This window comes from Diadema antillarum, unplaced genomic scaffold (genome assembly GCF_040938485.1).
Source record: "Diadema antillarum isolate AM-2024a unplaced genomic scaffold, OU_Dant_1.0 seq00001301_RagTag, whole genome shotgun sequence".
NCBI classification, from domain to species: Eukaryota; Metazoa; Echinodermata; class Echinoidea; order Diadematoida; family Diadematidae; genus Diadema; species Diadema antillarum.
Genome location: NW_027272079.1, coordinates 662531 through 680297, shown reverse-complemented (window position 1 = coordinate 680297; position 17767 = coordinate 662531). Strand labels below are relative to the sequence as shown.

The 17767-nt window shown below is 41.4% G+C and overlaps 1 protein-coding gene across 1 annotated transcript in view; it reads left to right on the top strand.

The window, feature by feature from the left end:
* Positions 1 to 17767, top strand: part of LOC139708105 (dynein axonemal heavy chain 3-like) — a 115674-nt gene that overhangs the window by 53837 nt on the left and 44070 nt on the right. The window contains exons 28-32 of the mRNA XM_071620083.1: positions 1850 to 2140; positions 2983 to 3276; positions 3950 to 4102; positions 4484 to 4706; positions 5302 to 5432. Coding sequence (XP_071476184.1) covers positions 1850 to 2140; positions 2983 to 3276; positions 3950 to 4102; positions 4484 to 4706; positions 5302 to 5432 — 1092 coding nt within the window. The remainder of the gene's footprint in view (positions 1 to 1849; positions 2141 to 2982; positions 3277 to 3949; positions 4103 to 4483; positions 4707 to 5301; positions 5433 to 17767) is intronic.

Genomic DNA, 17767 nt, shown 5'->3' with positions numbered 1-17767 from the left:
GAAAGTCTGTTTAGATATAAAGTGTATGTGTATTGTTTAATCCTTATGTGTCCAGGCACTCACAGTGTAGCTTAACTTGCTGATTTTTTTTCCATATAGCATATTGCATTTATCTCTCCAAACTTGACCTACACCAGGGTAGTTGTAGACTTAGCAAGCCCACTCAGGTGTAGCAATGTGCCTCAGTCCTACAGGAAGGCAGCAGTGACACAATTGGGATTAGGGAGATCAGGTAATCTCTTTTCATTGACAATTAGTTTCCAGACAACTTAGTGTACCAATCAGCAAAAAAAAGGACTCTACAACCCTGCCTGTTGGCAAACAAAGCAGAGGAATTAGGGTTGAGTCATGATTTCAGTGGCTGATGTCGCTTCAAGCTGATTGGTTGTTATTGCTGCCGCTGCTGCTGCCGCTGCTACCCTGGGAACTGTAACTACTGGTTGCCATGGTTGTTTGTTTATTCAGTGTCGGCCAAAACTGAACCAGGAAACTGTCGATTCTGCCCTATTGGTGGAAATCATGGAATATCAATATTATGATGATCTGATGCAATATTCCGCCTGCCTCCATGTTATCCTGGTAAAGTTGTGAAAAGTGTCCAATAACAAATCTTTGTGAACAGTGTGAAAGTTTAATATCTCATCTACTATCTTATCAAATTTCAATGGCCAAGAATGTTTGAAATTAGATGTTTTCGTAAGCAGTCTACAATTGTAGCTGTGACTCTGTATGACTATGATTTTAATTTAATTTCATTTATTTTCATGTTGCAGAGGGTTACAGTCCTTGAGTACATATTTGCTGTTGGGGTGACAAAACCTTGTATCTCAAAAATGTCAAATGTTTAGGAAAGTGAAAAAACATGGAAGCCCAAGCACTGTAACAATTGGGATCACCTTTTCTTAGACATGCCGTGGTGGCTTCATTTTTGGGGGTGAGACAGCAGGGATTTGGACAGGACATTACTTAGTTGACTATCTGATAATTCATCCCAAAAAGAGATATTCTCCAAATTTTGAGATGCACAGTCTCGTCACCCTAGTGATGATTTATTCTCATTTTTCGAAAAGATTAAGACCTTGGGAATTTCATGAAATGTTTCATCACGAACCTGTGATATACTGAAAATTTTGAATATTCCTGGCCGTGAGCCAATCTTGTCTGTGGGATCAACCTGGCATACTCCTTTCAAAGTGTGAGCTGCCACTCTCAAGTGCATGCTTATTTTCATTTTCACACCATTTCTTGCCAAGTTTTGAAAGGCTTAACAAGTCATCATCTACTCCACACTTAAGCCGAAAAAGGCTTGGCTTCGAAAGCTGCCAATCGATACAGGTCACGGAAGATTCTCACTGACAGTGGCAGGGACTCAGGGGCAGAGTGCAGTGTGTCAAATGTGAAAGATTACTGAAATGTAAAGTAACGTCAAAGATTTTCTACAAACGTACCAATATAATAATGTAACTGCTGACGAAGGAGACTGAGATGAAAATAAAATGTATTCATTCATTTGACCCTAACCTATGACTTTCTCTCTTGTGTTTTCTGAGATATTTGCGGCAAATTTTATGAAACCACAATTCCATTTGTAAAAATAACCCAGTTTTTGAAGATTTGTATGAAACTCAGAACCACCCATGATAGGCCATGATTAACCCAGTCAGGGGCTAAGTGCTCGCCTATGGGAAAAAGAAGGGGAAAAAAAAGATATCACTCTGTATTCCTAAGCTGCTGTGATGGTCTAATCTTGTTGGTCATGGTACATTGTATTCATATCCTGCGATCTGTATTAGGGCAGCAATGTGTATTGGCTATACATGTATGTTTGTATGTACCAATCCCATTGCAGTGTGTGGTGTTCAACTGCTCCGACGGTCTGGACTACAAGGCCATGGGCAAGTTCTTCAAAGGGCTGGCCCAGGCCGGTGCTTGGGCCTGCTTCGACGAGTTCAACCGCATCGAGCTGGAGGTGCTGTCGGTGGTGGCCCAGCAGATCCACAGCATCCAGCGAGCCATCCAGACCGGCCAGAAGAAGTTCCTCTTTGAGGGCACTGAGCTGACCCTCAACCCCACATGCACCATGTTCATCACCATGAACCCTGGCTACGCTGGTCGCTCTGAGCTGCCGGATAACCTGAAGGTGAGCTCCCAGCTTAGGATGTGTGGCTCCTTCCTGTGATTGTATGGTTTCATATTTGTCCACCAATTTAAGTATGATGAAGGGTATATCATTCAATCATACTTGGAGAGTCATGTGTTCTGTAAGATGAGACAATTTTAACAGAGAGTGTACACATACATTATTCAGGGATTTTCATTCATAAATTTGCCTCTAGGTTTTGTTTCTTTGTTTACTGTATAAGCTGTTATTTTCGCGAGGGTTTAATTTTCGCGAATTTCGCGAATCACAGTTGGATCGCGAATTTAACAACACTCGAAAATGACTCCAAGCACTGTGTTAATAGAGCATTAACGTAAGCGTCGGTGTCGATTTGCGAAAACAACATGTCGCGAAAATGTCTGTGACCTCGTCATTCGCGAAAATATCTGTACGCGAAAATAACAGCGTATACAGTATTTTGCTGCAAGTTTTTGACAGAAGCTTGTATTCCATGAGATTGAACTGAGCACCATACAGTGTCTTTGTTTGATAAGGGGTTTAGTTCCGTGGGTTCAGTCCCACAGCCTTCAGGAATTAGTATGTAAAAGAACACCCTTTTTTTTTTCCTTGTTATCCTTTGCTTCTTTGTTGGTGAAGATGGTATATCAGCCATCATTTACCAAGTTCATGGGTAGTAAGGCTTGTAAATATTTAATCTTTTCTGTAGTGTTTAGAGTATATCATAATCATCCATAAATGTGGCATAACAATGGAATCTTTAATTGAGTGGTTTAGTAGTGTGACACAATACCTGTGCCAACATATAGTGTTCACGCAAAAGTAAAAGAGCATGTGTGCAACATGGCACTCGTTTCGCAAAGGTGCTGTTCCGTACCGTGGCCATGATGGTGCCTGATTACGGCCTCATCGGAGAGATCTCCCTCTACTCCATGGGATTCGTCGATGCCCGCAGCCTATCGGGCAAGATCGTGGCCACCTACCGCCTCTGCTCGGAGCTGCTCTCCTCCCAGCATCACTACGACTACGGGATGCGGGCCGTGAAGTCGGTGCTGACGGCTGCCGGCAACCTGAAGCTGAAGTACACCGACGAGGATGAGAGCATCCTAGTCCTCCGTGCCATCAAGGACGTCAACCTGCCAAAGTTTTTGGCCCAGGTAAAGCAAGATATCAGCTTTTTGGATGCAACACCCTTATAGATTACATCCCATCTCATAAACCACATTAATGTCCCGTTGAAAATAATTTTTCTCATTAGCTTAGGTTTGTCATGTTCAGCTTCATACGGAAAGTCACTCTCGAAAGGTGGTCAGATATACAGTGTACGTATATGACAGTGTGCATCTCTTAATCTTGACTTAAGGGGGAGGCAGTGGTCGTTACAACTCTACTTAACGCACCTACACATATGTAGCCCAGTAACTTTGCAATTAAAAGTTTACTTTTACATGTGACTTTGTGCTTGTTTGTTGAGGTGTCTAATTTGTGTGAGGACTTCTTGAGTGATAGGAGCGATATCAGGAACTTACAATTGTTTTGTTGTCATTATCACAGTATTCATAATGGACAGTGTAGATGATTCTCAGTCACAGAAATGATGTTAAGAATTGCTGTGCACGTATATAGTCTGGTCCCCGCCAGCTCAGGCCGTGAAATTTGAACCTGTGAGTCGTGACTCATGACTCATGATTTCATGCAAATGAAATGTGTAAGATATTGCAACCTTGCCCTCATGATTGTTATAGTCATTTAGCCTAGAACCATGTCCTTTCAGGTATTGATGTGTATTTCTATCTGTATTCAAAAAATCATTTTCTCCCTTCCTTCCAGGATGTACCTCTCTTTGAAGGCATCATCGGTGATCTGTTCCCGGGAGTGGTCCTCCCAGAACCAGACTACGTTGTCTTCCTGGAGGCACTCAAGGAGAACATCTCCAAGCTGAAGCTGCAGCCGGTGCCTTGGTTCATTACCAAGATCATTGAGGTGAGTCACATTTCTACTTCCCTTGGGGATGATCTGATACAGATCTGCTAAGTCCCCCTGATTCTGAAGGAGTCTCCCTGAAAATGTCAAAATTTGTACATGTCTGAATAAGAGAATGTTAAAATCTCCCTGATTTGGGAATCATTTCCGCCCATTGAAATGCATGTAATACACAGATATCGTCCTGATTGCTGTGTGGAATCTCCCTGATTTGGATGTGGGAGTGTTGGCAGACCTGTCTGATATTTAGGTCAGTCATGTCAAGTGCAATATATTTGGCAAAAATTCTTGCCAGATATCCAACTATCACTGTTTGACAAATCAGGACATATTGTTGTAGATCAAATCCTAGAAAAGTGCTCTTGTTGCAACCATACACAGGTGTATGAAATGATGCTTGTGCGCCATGGCTTCATGATTGTGGGTGAGCCCATGGGAGGCAAGTCCAGCGCCTACCGGGTCCTGGCCGGGGCCCTGGGGGACCTTCACGCCGCTGGCCTGATGGAGGAATTCAAAGTTATCTACACCATTATCAACCCCAAGAGTATCACCATGGGTCAGCTCTATGGCTCATTTGACCCTGTGTCTCACGAGTGGACAGACGGTAAGCAGTTTGAAAAACAGCAGGAGCAAACAAAAATCGCTTTAATTGTATAAGGGAAATGGAATCATTTGCCATCATATGCACATGCTCAACAGTGCATATCAGTCCAGGCTTTTAAGCATTCACAAATCATGTGTACATCTATGCTAGAAATAAGTGATGGCTATAAGTGACAGGAAGAGCTCAAAACCACAGGATTTTCCTATATCGCAACTTTGGCTGTGGCTGTATTCTTATTCTTAGTCTTAACCCGTTGAGGACGGGCTGATTTTGCTACAACACGCATTTCCCATAGACCATTGCCCGAGTATACTCGAGACTCGTTCTCAACGGGCTAATCTGCAGATTAAGATACAAGATACTGATCATTGCAATTACTTCTTAGGTCATTTGATATTGGCATCTGCATTAATTTTGTCCATTTTATTGGAAGGTTTGTCTGATAATATTGCCTACTACTACTTCAGATGTGTACATTAACTCAAACTAAATTGCAGCCCATGACATACTAAAGCATGGGGACATACAAGTCCACAGACAAACGTGACCCAGATGCTGCAATACTGATAAAAAAAGCCACTGATGCTTTTTTCAGGTGTTCTGGCCAATTCATTCCGAGAGCAAGCAGCTTCCACGACAGAGGACAGGAAGTGGCTTCTGTTTGATGGACCGGTCGATGCTGTCTGGATCGAAAACATGAACACAGTTCTGGACGACAACAAGAAGGTGAAGATTGTGTCAATAGCAATAAGTCTGTAGTTTTTAATCTTTCCCATGATATTAGTGGTGTCACATGTTTCTGTATCAGCACACAGATTTTGCTTTTCCATCACCATAAGTGAAAAGTTTGTCTGCAAGCATTTAACTGCCCTGCTTTTAAATCTTCAACTCATGATTTTGTGCCTTTTGGCAGACCAGTGCATATATGATAATCACATCTAATAGAAAGACCCATCGTTGAGTGGGTAATGTTTATATTTGATAAGACTATCATGGACTTACAGTATACAACCATACAGTGCCGACCGCGGGAAACGTCACGAAAACCCCTAGGGCAAATGCGGGAAGCCCTTTCGTCCGGGCGTACTAGGTAATATGCGGGCGTTTGGACGCGTACAGACGAGGGAAGTCGCCCGCACTTTCACGCTCGTCTAAACACCCGCATTTGCCCGAGCGCTCCAGCGCGGAATTAATGATATGAAAATCAAACTCTCCCGTCAACCATCGGCTACATGAAGGAAATTAGCTGAAATCGATCCGCGAAAATCTTTTGAAAAGTATCAGTAATTTGCCGGATGTTTGCTTTTACGTTCGAAAGTAAAATAATAACCATAACATTCAGCTCCCAAATATGCTAAAGCAAATGTCGAATGATCCCTTTGACGTTTGGAAATGAATAACAATAATACTCCGTACGATGATTAAATAAATGTCGGATGTTTGCTTTTACTTTCGGAAGTAAATAGCAATAACATTCATCTCCGGAAGATGCTAAAATAAATGTCGGATCTTTGCTTTGACGTTCGGAAAAGAATAACAATAATATTCAACTCTGTACGATGATAAAAATAAATGCCGGATGTTTGCTTTTACGTTCAAAAGTAAATAACAATAACATTCAGCTCCGGAAGATGCTAAAATAAATGTCGGATCTTTGCTTTGACGTTCGGAAATGAATAACAATAATATTCAACTCTGTACGATGATAAAAATAAATGCCGGATGTTTGCTTTTACGTTCAAAAGTAAATAACAATAACATTCAGCTCCGGAAGATGCTAAAATAAATGTCGGATCTTTGCTTTGACGTTCGGAAATGAATAACAATAATATTCAACTCTGTACGATGATAAAAATAAATGCCGGATGTTTGCTTTTACGTTCAAAAGTAAATAACAATAACATTCAGCTCCGGAAGATGCTAAAATAAATGTCGAATGATCCCTTTGATGTTCGGAAATTAATAACACTAATATTCAACTCCGTATGATGATTAAACAGATGTCGGGTGTTTGCTTTTACTTTCGAAAGTAAATAGCAATAACATTTGGCTCCGGAAGATGCCCAGAAAATGGCAGATGATTGCTTTTTACGTTTGGAGGTGAATAGCAGTAACAGTCTGCTCCATATAATAAAATAAATGTCGGATATTTGCTATTACATTTCGAAATGAAGAACAGTAACATTTAGCTGCGTTTGATGGTAAAGTAAATGTCTGATGTCTGCCTTGACGTTCAAAATGAAAAAAAAAACAGTAACATTCGGCTCCGTACGATGCTAAAATGATTGTCGGATGTTTGCTTTTAAATTTGGAAATGAATAACGGTAATGTTCTGCTCCGAACGATGCTAAAATAAATAACAGATTGTTGCTTTTACATTTGGAACTGATTAACGGTATCAATCGGCTCAGTTAGATGCTAAAATAAATAGCGGATGTTTGCTTTCACGTTTGGAAATGAAAAAGGATAACATTCAGCTCCGTAAGATGCTAAAATGAATGTCGGTTGTTTGCTTTAACATTTGAAAATGATTAATGGTAACATTCGGCTCCGTAAGGTGTCAAAATACTAGTAAATGTTGGATGATTGCTTTTGCGATCAGAAATGAATAACGGTAACTTTAGCCTCTTTACAATGCTAAAACAAATGTCGGATAAATCAGATAATTTTGCTTAACATTCGACGTCGTGCGATACCAAGTTGATTGCATAAACCTTCGACACTTCGTTGCTGCTCAATTTTATTTGATCTCGACATTATGGACGCTATACCTATTTGATTTAATTGTCCTTATTTTATCAACTTTCGACATCAGCCGCTACTTTATAGTTTTCTCGATCACTAACGTCGGACGGTATGACCTAATCAACTTTGGACATTGGTCGCTATTTAATAATTTCATCAACCTTACACATCGGTAGCTATTATTCCGATGTTCGTTATTCCGAAGGCTCTCTAGTCCGAAGAGTCGTTATTCAGAAGGTATATTGTTCCGTTAATTTCATTTTCGGATTCATGAATCTTCAGAATAACGAACCTTCGGAATAACGCCACAAACGTTCGAATTAACGAACCTGTAGGTTTAGGGAATTTGTGTGTTTCGAATTTAACGACCCTTCGGAATTACGAACCTTCGGAATATTACGAACAGCACCCATCCGATTATCAACCTTCGACATCGATCGCTGCTTACTGATTTTATCAACCTTCGACGTCGACCGTAAATAACGTATTTGATTGACACTTTCGACGTCGATCGCTGCACATTAGATTGGCAAACCGTCGAAGTGTCGATCGCTGCCTATTTATTTACTGGTTCCCCAATTTCTGACTTAGTTACTGATTTAATCTACCTTCAACATCGGTCGGTCATTATATTGTAAGTGGCCACTTATTGTCTCGAGCTTGATATTTCCCAATGGCGTCCACGTCTACACACACACACACACACATAAAAAGAAAGAAAAAGATCTGAGTCTTAAAGGTCTAACGAGGCGTGAAAGTCCTTGTGTGATGCTTTTAATTGTGTCATTCACAATAGTGTCACGGTCCCTAAGATGGATGAAAGAGGCGCAGATCTTAAGAAGCCACTTGAGTTGAAGTTTCCCTAACAAAAAAGTCCTGTGGTACTCTCTGTGGTACTTGTCGGTACCACACAATGTACCACACACTTGTAATGTTACCACAGGAACTGTGTGGTACTGTACCACAGGCTTGTAGGGTACTCCGTGTAGTACTTGTCAGTACCACACAATGTACCACATAAATAAATGTTACCACAGGAACTGTGTGGTACTGTTTTACAGGCTCATGTGGTACTCCCTGTGGTACTGGTTGGTACCACACAATGTACCACACAAATATACGTTAACACAGGAACTGTGTGGTACTGTGTAACAGGCTCGTGTGGTACTCTGGGATGTACCACAGGGCAGTACCACAGGACATTACCACAGGAAAGTTCCACACAGGACAGTACCACAAGACAGTATACACACAAATTGTCCTGTTGTATTTTGGGACATATACCACACAACAGTACCACAGGACAGTACCACATGAATTGTTCTGTGGTATTTTGGGACGTACCACAGGAGAGTACAACAGGAAAGTACCACAGGATAGTACCACAGGACAGTACCACACGACTTGTTCTGTGGTATTTTAGGACGTACCACAGGACAGTACCACAGGGCAGTTCCACAGGACAGTACCACAGGAAAGTACCACAGGATAGTACCACAGGACAGTACCACAGGAATTGTCCTGTGGTATTTTGGGACGTACCACAGGACAGTACCTCACGACTTGTCCTGTGGTATTTTGGGACGTACCACAGGACAGTACCACAGGGCAGTACCACAGGACAGTACCACAGGACAGTACCACAGGATAGTACCACAGGACAGTACCACACGACTTGTCCTGTGGTATTTTGGGACGTACCACAGGGCAGTACCACAGGGCAGTACCACAGGAAAGTACCACAGGATAGTACCACAGGACAGTACCACACGACTCGTCCTGTGGTATTTTGGGACATACCACAGGACAGTACCACAGGGCAGTACCACAGGAAAGTACCACAGGGCAGTACCACAGGAAAGTACCACAGGACAGTACCACACGACTTGTCCTGTGGTATTTTGGGACATACCACAGGACAGTACCACAGGAAAGTACCACAGGATATTACCACAGGACAGTACCTCACGACTTGTCCTGTGGTATTTTGGGACGTACCACAGGACAGTACCACAGGACAGTACCACAGGAAAGTACCGCAGGATAGTACCACAGGACAGTACCACACGACTTGTCCTGTGGTATTTTGGGACGTACCACAGGGCAGTACCACAGGACAGTACCACACGACTTGTCCTGTGGTATTTTGGGACGTACCACAGGACAGTACCACAGGATAGTACCACAGGACAGTACCACACGACTTGTCCTGTGGTATTTTGGGACGTCCCACAGGACAGTACCACAGGGCAGTACCACAGGGCAGTACCACAGGACAATACCACAGGAAAGTACCACAGGATAGTACCACAGGACAGTACCACACGAATTGTCCTGTGGAATTTTGGGACGTACCACAGGACAGTACGACAGGAATTCCTGTGGTAATTTTCGATGTATACCACAGGAGAGTACCACAGGAACTGTCCAAAATCCCACAGGAAAATCATAATATGGTGCTATTCCACACAGAAGTACCACACAGCAAATTAAATTCGTAAGTACCACAGAAAAATGCTACAGGATATTCTTTTTTTTTCTTAACATTTTATACCAGAGGACTATCACATTAGGAGAATATCACACAGCAGTACCACACAGGAGTACCACACAGGAAAATTGTAAGGCAGAATCAACTGAAATTTATAACAAAAATACAAACAAAAAAGCACATATTAATATTCCTCAATTAATTGATAGATGAGTTATGCTGTGAATTATGACAATTGATTTGCCATTACTTATCCTGTCCTATACTCCTACAGTATTACCTATTTAATGAAAGTGCTGATGTAAAGCATGAGAAATTTCATAAGGACTTCTGTGGTACTCCTGTGGTATTCCTGTGGTACTCCTGTGGTACAAATTTTTACATAGCTCATGAATATTCATAAAAAGCACTCTAGATTTTAGAAAATACATATATGACTTAAAAAGTCAAAGTATTAATGATGGAACTTACTTTGAACTTTATGAAAGATTGTCTAATTATGTTATGTTATTCCCAATATCATAGATATTGTTATGAAAGTGTAATTTCATATCTTGATAATAAAGTATAATCGAGTTAGTAACCATGCCTTAATGCTTTACGGATAGACGGCCATATATATATGTACTGGTAGGGTCGATGGCTACCTAGGAATAGAATATGACTATATAGATCTATTATAGGACTAGATTGGCACTTGGCCATTAGACTCTAGTCTGATGTTATATGTTAGGAGTAGGACAGGTTATTAAGTAGGGCCATGTTTGTCCTGAAATCCATCACTCACCTATCAGGAATATTCCTTGAAATGTGGCTAAAAGTCTCCCAGATTTTTATTTTTCGATCTGTCCTGTGTGGTACTCTCCTGTGGTACCATGGAAATGCTGTGTGGTACTGCCCTGTGGTAATGCTGTGTGGTAATGATCGACCTGTGGTACTGTCCTGTGGTACTGTCCCAAAATACCACAGGACAGTTCCTGTGGTACTGTTCTGTGGTACTAGTCCTGTGGTACTGCCCTGTGGTACGTCCCAAAATACCACAGGAATTCCTGTGGTACTGCCCGGTGGTACGTCCCAAAATACCACAGGAATTCCTGTGGTACTGTCCTGTGGTACTGTTCTGTGGTACCGGTCCTGTGGTACTGCCCTGTGGTATGTCCCAAAATACCACAGGAATTCCTGTGGTACTGTCCTGTGGTATGTCCCAAAATACCACAGGACAATTCCTGTGGTACTGTCCTGTGGTACTGTCCTGTGGTACTTTCCTGTGGTACTGTCCTGTGGTACTGTCCTGTGGTATTACCACAGGAGTACCACAGGACTTTTTCGTAAGGGTTAACACCGTCTGTCTATTCTTAAAGTACACGATTTGTAGGGGGAAAAAAGACAAAGAGAGGGAGAAAACAAAGAAAACGTAGGAGAGAGAGAAGGGTATGGCGAAACCACCAGAGTGGCATTATGTAATCAACAAAGCTGCGTTTAACTTCACTCGAGTCCCCGAGAAGTGGTACTACACGTGCATGCATAATGTTTATCTTGGATACATGTACTGTAGGTACCCTTCTCTCCTTTCATGATAAATTGTTTATACGTATCACATAACTATGTCAATGCATGTTTACGTCGCAATTTGTCCAATCGGGGTTTTCCCTCTTTAAGGAGTGCTTGCTTTCCAAGAAAAAAAAGAAGGATGAAATTAATGATTATGAGCAAAACTGAATGCATTTAAGCAGCGGAATCGCGCTACATCAATAGCACTCCAAAATCTTCGAGTGATCCCGGAGGTCACTCCGAGTGAAAATGAACATTTTCACTCAAAATTCACTCCAATTTCACTCTAAATTGACTCCGTTTTAAATGTATCCACCCCTTCAAGTGTGAATGTTTTCATTTTTTTTTTTTAGAGAAAGAGAGAGAGAGAGAGAGAGTAGGCCTACTGTGCATTGGAATACGAATCTCTGCTGTGCAGCGATATTATGATCGCTATAAAAACGATCAGTTCGATGAGCAAAGCACGTGCTTGCCCTGCCAGCAGTGAGTGCGCCATGTGGTTCCAACATACTCATCTTGTGTGCCCAGCGTGTTTTTATCACAGAACTCTTGTGTGTAGAGTTCTGTCGTTTTTACGTTATGGTCAATTCATGACGTGTGAGTGCTTCGACTTGACGCCTGTGAGATTGACAGGTGCCGTTTACGAGAATAAAAACTGTCAGTAGTGACTATCAATCCCAAAATCAGTTGCTATATAATAATCAGACTAATTACTTAAATGTAAAGTTACATGTAGTTACATGTATTTCGAATGACAATGCGCACATCCCCTTTATCATCACACTTTTGATACGGCGGACAGAAGGCCGTTAAATTTCATTTCAATGATTCGATACAATCATAGCTTTTAAAAGGTCCAATTAAACAAATTGGATATGAAATCACGGTTACAGCTCGTTATTCCGAAGGTTCGTTAGTAAGGTTCTTTAGTCCGAAGGTTTGTTAATCCGAAAATGAAATAAGGTTCGTTATTCCGAAGGTTCGTTAATCCGAAAATGAAACAAAGCTCGACTTACTTCGAAGGTTCGTTACGGACCCTATATCATTTCGGATCCTATATCATTTCGGATCAACGAACCTTCGAGATAACGAACCCTATTTCATTTTCGGATTAACGAACCTTCGGAATGACGAACCCTATGTCATTTTTGGATTAACGAACCTTCGAAATAACGCCGCAAATGTTCGAATTAACGAACCTTTTTTCGTTTTCGGATTAACGAACCTCTATGGTTTAGGGAATTTATGCGTTTCGGATAAACGAACCTTCGGAATAACGAACCTTCGGAATAACGAACAGCACCCGAAATCACAACGTCTTTATCTTGTTAAGATATAAGACAAAAAAAAAAGGTCCCTCAGTTCATGAACTTGCAATGTTTCTTTATTGCGTGTGTTTCTAGCTTGTATTTGGCACTCACGGAATGAATGCGCGTACAGTATATGGTAGGCTACATACTCGTGCTCTTGTTGTTGCTGAACATTTCCCCTTCACAGTGATTGTGTGGCATGATCGTTCAGTATGTTCAGATGGTGTTAGTGCGTTGATTAAAATGTTACCACAATAGATGCACGTGTGCTATAACAACGATCTGAGGTCTTTGCTACGCGCTGCTTTCTTGTTTACAAACATTGAATCTTGGTGAACTTAATTCACTATCGTCCCCATGCTAACATGCAAAAGAAGAAAACGCTTTTGTTCTTGTTTATGAGTACCATGCAGTGAACAGAAGGTAGACCTGTAAACTTTGCCGCTAGGCCCTAGCTGTAGTTTGCACTTTGACGGATTGTCACTGCTCGTCTACTATTCGAAGCGAAATGAAAATCAAACTAGAGATCTCGTGCTGTATACTTTCTCGTACTGTGTACTATATACCATATTTAAAATGCAATTTGTGGTAGTACTTGTCAACGCTGTGTTTTTGGCTCAAACTTTTCTCTCTCAAACTTACTTGGTTACGCAGGGGCGGATCCAGGGAGGACCGCAACCGGCGCCCGCCCCCCCCCCTTTATTTTTTTGTTGTTGTTGTTGAAACAAAAGAAATGTAAAAAAAAAAAAATGGGGGAGGGGTGCGTGCGCCCCCCTTTAATTTTGTAAACGCGCCCCCACTTTACGGAATTCCTGGATCCGCCCCTGTTACGGGATAATACCTATCAGAATTGTGATTTTGGTGCAAGCTGCATGGCAGTATTGATTTTGAGACACTTCTATGGTCCGTCAGCACCTGATTCTCTTTATGTGACGATGTGCACGTGAAAAGCATTCAAACTTTCCCATGTTTTTGCTCTTGCGTTAAAGGCGTATTAATTCACCACGTACATGAAACAAAACCCCCATAGTTCTGAAATGTGAGTTATAGGGATAGAAACAACCGCTGGAAAAAAAAAATTGAATCCGTATGATCGAAAATACAGTACACTATGTGAACGGTTACAGTTTGCTATTCCGAAGGTTCGTTAATCCGAAAATATGAGGTTTGTAACTTGTTATTCCAAAGGTTCATTTATCAAAAAATGAAATAAGGTTCGTTATGCCGAAGGTTCGTTAATCCGAAAATGAAACAAAGGTCCTAATTCCGAAGGTTCTTTACAATCTATAAGAGAAATACTGATATCTCCTTATATTCTAGGCTTTATTACAAAAAATTATGTAGGATGCTTTGCACAACGGACCTATTATGCATCACATGTGATATCTAAAACATCTTTTAAATCACTGCTCCCAAAGGTAAACATATGACCTTTGTATATCTACTCGTTTGTGTGTATGTGTGTGCGTGTGTGTGTGTGTGTGGGGGGGGGAATAGTTTCCTCCTTCTTCTTTTTTGTTAGAGTTTATCTTAGTTGATCTTGATACAGTGTACCTCTTTCGGTGCGCCCTTTCTCTTGTTATGTCACTTCATCTGTTTCTACATTTTGAAGCAAAGTAATTTGTTCAAGCATTGTGTATGTCCTCGTAACCGTAATGTGTCATTTTGCTGCGATGAGTTGGTTCTAGTAGGCCCTATTATCGCTGTGAGATGTAATTTTTGTAATAACGTGTTGAGAATAACAGATTTTTGTTTCTGAACGAAAGGAAAATGACGGAATTGTTTTGATAACCAATGTGGATGACGTGTTGAGAATTCTGATTCCTGTTTCTGAACGAAAGGAAAATGACGGAATTATTATTTTGATAACCAATGTGGATGACTACCTTCTATAAGTGATTTTGGTGTGAAAAGAGAGTTTGCTCAAAGAAACGCTTCTCATGAATGGTCAACGAAACAAAATACATCATACAATGCAACGTGACTCGCGTGCATTTAGCAAACGAAATGTCTAGACCTTTAAGTTCAAGTAAAATGCATAAAACACAGAATAAGAAAGCAGACAAACTAACAAATATGGAATTAATGACCGCAGACGTAACGTAGGAAAACCTGACACCTATGCTTGAAGAAATTCCCACAAAAGCAGAGCGCAAGATAAAAGAATACATGTGCGTAGTCCATACAGGTCGTGATGCGCTCGGTCGAAATGCGTATGTCGCAGTAAACGAAATTTTAGGCATGTCTACACATGTATATATAAATACTTGAATTCTACATACATTGTATAGTTTTATCTTTACAATAATATATAAAACAACCCCTTTCCGCATCCCTAGAAGTCATAAAAGAAAAAAAAAAAGAAAATCGCCCTTAAAGTTCAGGTTATGTTCAAGCTCACAACCCGTTCCCCCCCCCCCCCCCCCCCATGATGCAACAGTCCTGCTTAGCGACGGCGCTAACGCTTCATCGCACACACATAAATGGCGACAGCTTGGGTGTGTGAGAAAATTCATTCTTAAATGGATGCACCCCCATGGCACTCAGGATTATCACTGACCCTCCTATGCCTTTTGTCTATCCACCCTCCTGCTTTAATCCCCCTCCCTTCACCTGTTGGCCTCCTTGCCCATGACCTCCCATCCTCTCCTTTTGTTTTCTTTGTTCCGTGTCCCTAGCCTGTCCCTGACTGTTCGCGTTGTGTGAACTTCTTTATAATGTGATTGCTTTCCCTGCCTGATTATCATTTTGCCTCTGACGAAGATTCTTCTGGAATCAAAAGCTCAGGCCCCTTTAGAGTATAGACTCCATTTTACTCCTTTGGCACGCCACTGATATTCGATAAGCAGTTTTCAGCATTTTTGTGTTTGTTTGTTTTGTTTTTGTTTTGTTTTGTGTTGTTTTGTTTTTGCTACAGATAATTAGCCAATCACAAGACAGATATAATTCGATTCTAACCAATACCAAAATACGGTTGCCTGAATGTAAACTTTGGTGTGTTTGTGTTGTGTGTCGGCTGCAGTGTAGTTTGAAACAACAGAAACAGAAAAAAAGAAAGAGGCACGCAATGTGTGCTATATACGAAAAGCCTCATTTACCGAGAAAGTTGATCGCTTCCATTCTCCTCCCATGGCATGTTGTTGTCAATGGAAGCTAAAGAGAATGCTTTTAGCAAGTATACCAGTACCTAAAGAGGACCTGAGGAACCCGTTGTTTTGAATGCTGTGCTCGGTACGAGTTCAAAACGCAGTCGAAGTTATCAGAATGCCATTATAATAGAACTGATAGCTCTATAGAAAACTTGCTTAGGTCAGTAAAGGTTGCTGTAATGCAATCTTTGTGGAATTGACTCATTACATCTGAGCATTTTGAAAAACGTGTAGAGTACTTTCGTTTTGCATATAAATGTTAAGAAATAGTTTGAACTATGAAAATAAAAAAGTATGGTTACTTCAACGATGTTGAATAGTTCGATTAGCCGTGATGCATAAAGTGAATTCATGAATTCATCTGACTAATCCTTACCGATTGATGATCACTTCTATAAGCCAACAGTTAAGCTGAACTGCTTTGGAGTGATAAGACAGGTAAACGATGAAAACTTGGTACATGTTGTATGCTATTATAATTATTATAAAATCCTGTAGCCAGAACTGATTTTACGATCATCTTTAACCTTTCAGAAAGTTCCAGCGATAGCTTGTAAGAGTAAATTAGCATCCCTCTGACTATTTTTGGTCAATATGCATACTCTTAACCCTATTCTAACTGGGTGGGGGGGGGGGGGGGGGGGGGGGGCATGACGCAAATCTCTCGTTTGAAGAGGCCACACCCCAGTAAATAATGCCAGTGCATATCTTGGCAATCAATGACTTAAAGTCAAAGATATAAAACACCTGTTTCTTGACCCTGGCCTAATCTAAGCATCAGTCATCGCCACAGCGCCACAGGAGGGGGGGGGGGGGGGGGGCACCGCGAGAGGAGGAGATTGTTTTGGTTTTGGCATGGGCCATGTAGCTCCATGGTGCGTGTGTGTGTGTACGTGTGTGTGTGTGAGTGTAGACATTCAGCGTATGCAGACAGAGCATGCCTGTACTGTAGTGACCGGAACTATGTCATTCCATTTTGCTCTCCCCTTCTCCCTCCCCCATCTCTCCCCCCTCTCTCTCTCTCTCTCTCTCTCTCTCCCTCTCTCTCTCTTTCTCAATGATCCAGTCAGCAGGCTGATTGTAACCAGGGAGGTAGTCTCACCTCCCCGTTGTAACTCACTGCCAAATAGCACATTGTCAGCACCGGCAAACTGGCAATGCTCTCCTTCTTATTCCTGTATTTTCGTTATTTACGGGTCGATTTTTTTCGTTCGAAATGTAAAATGGATGACCATAGAATTTCTCAATAGAATATAAAATTGAAAACTTTAGAAAGGATAGAGAAAATTGAGTTCACTTTGAATGGTCTGCCACAGGCAGATATCCTTATCATGCTCTTACGTAATACGACAGCTGCTTTCTCAATGATCCAGTCAGCAGGCTGATTGTAACCAGGGAGGTAGTCTCACCTCCCCGTTGTAACTCACTGCCAAATAGCACATTGTCAGCACCGGCAAACTGGCAATGCTCTCCTTCTTATTCCTGTATTTTCGTTATTTACGGGTCAATTTTTTTCGTTCGAAATGTAAAATGGATGACCATAGAATTTCTCAATAGAATATAAAATTGAAAACTTTAGAAAGGATAGAGAAAATTGAGTTCACTTTGAATGGTCTGCCACAGGCAGATATCCTTATCATGCTCTTACGTAATACGACAGCTGCTGGAGTCATCAAACCCTGGCTTGGCCTCCAGGTTTGTCACGCCTGAGCAGAAAGTTTATTTGCAATGGACAAGTACTTCGACTCCCAACTCCCAAACGACAAATATACGCACCCCACTTTGGGTATGCCCCAGTTGGGGACTCGCCTCAAA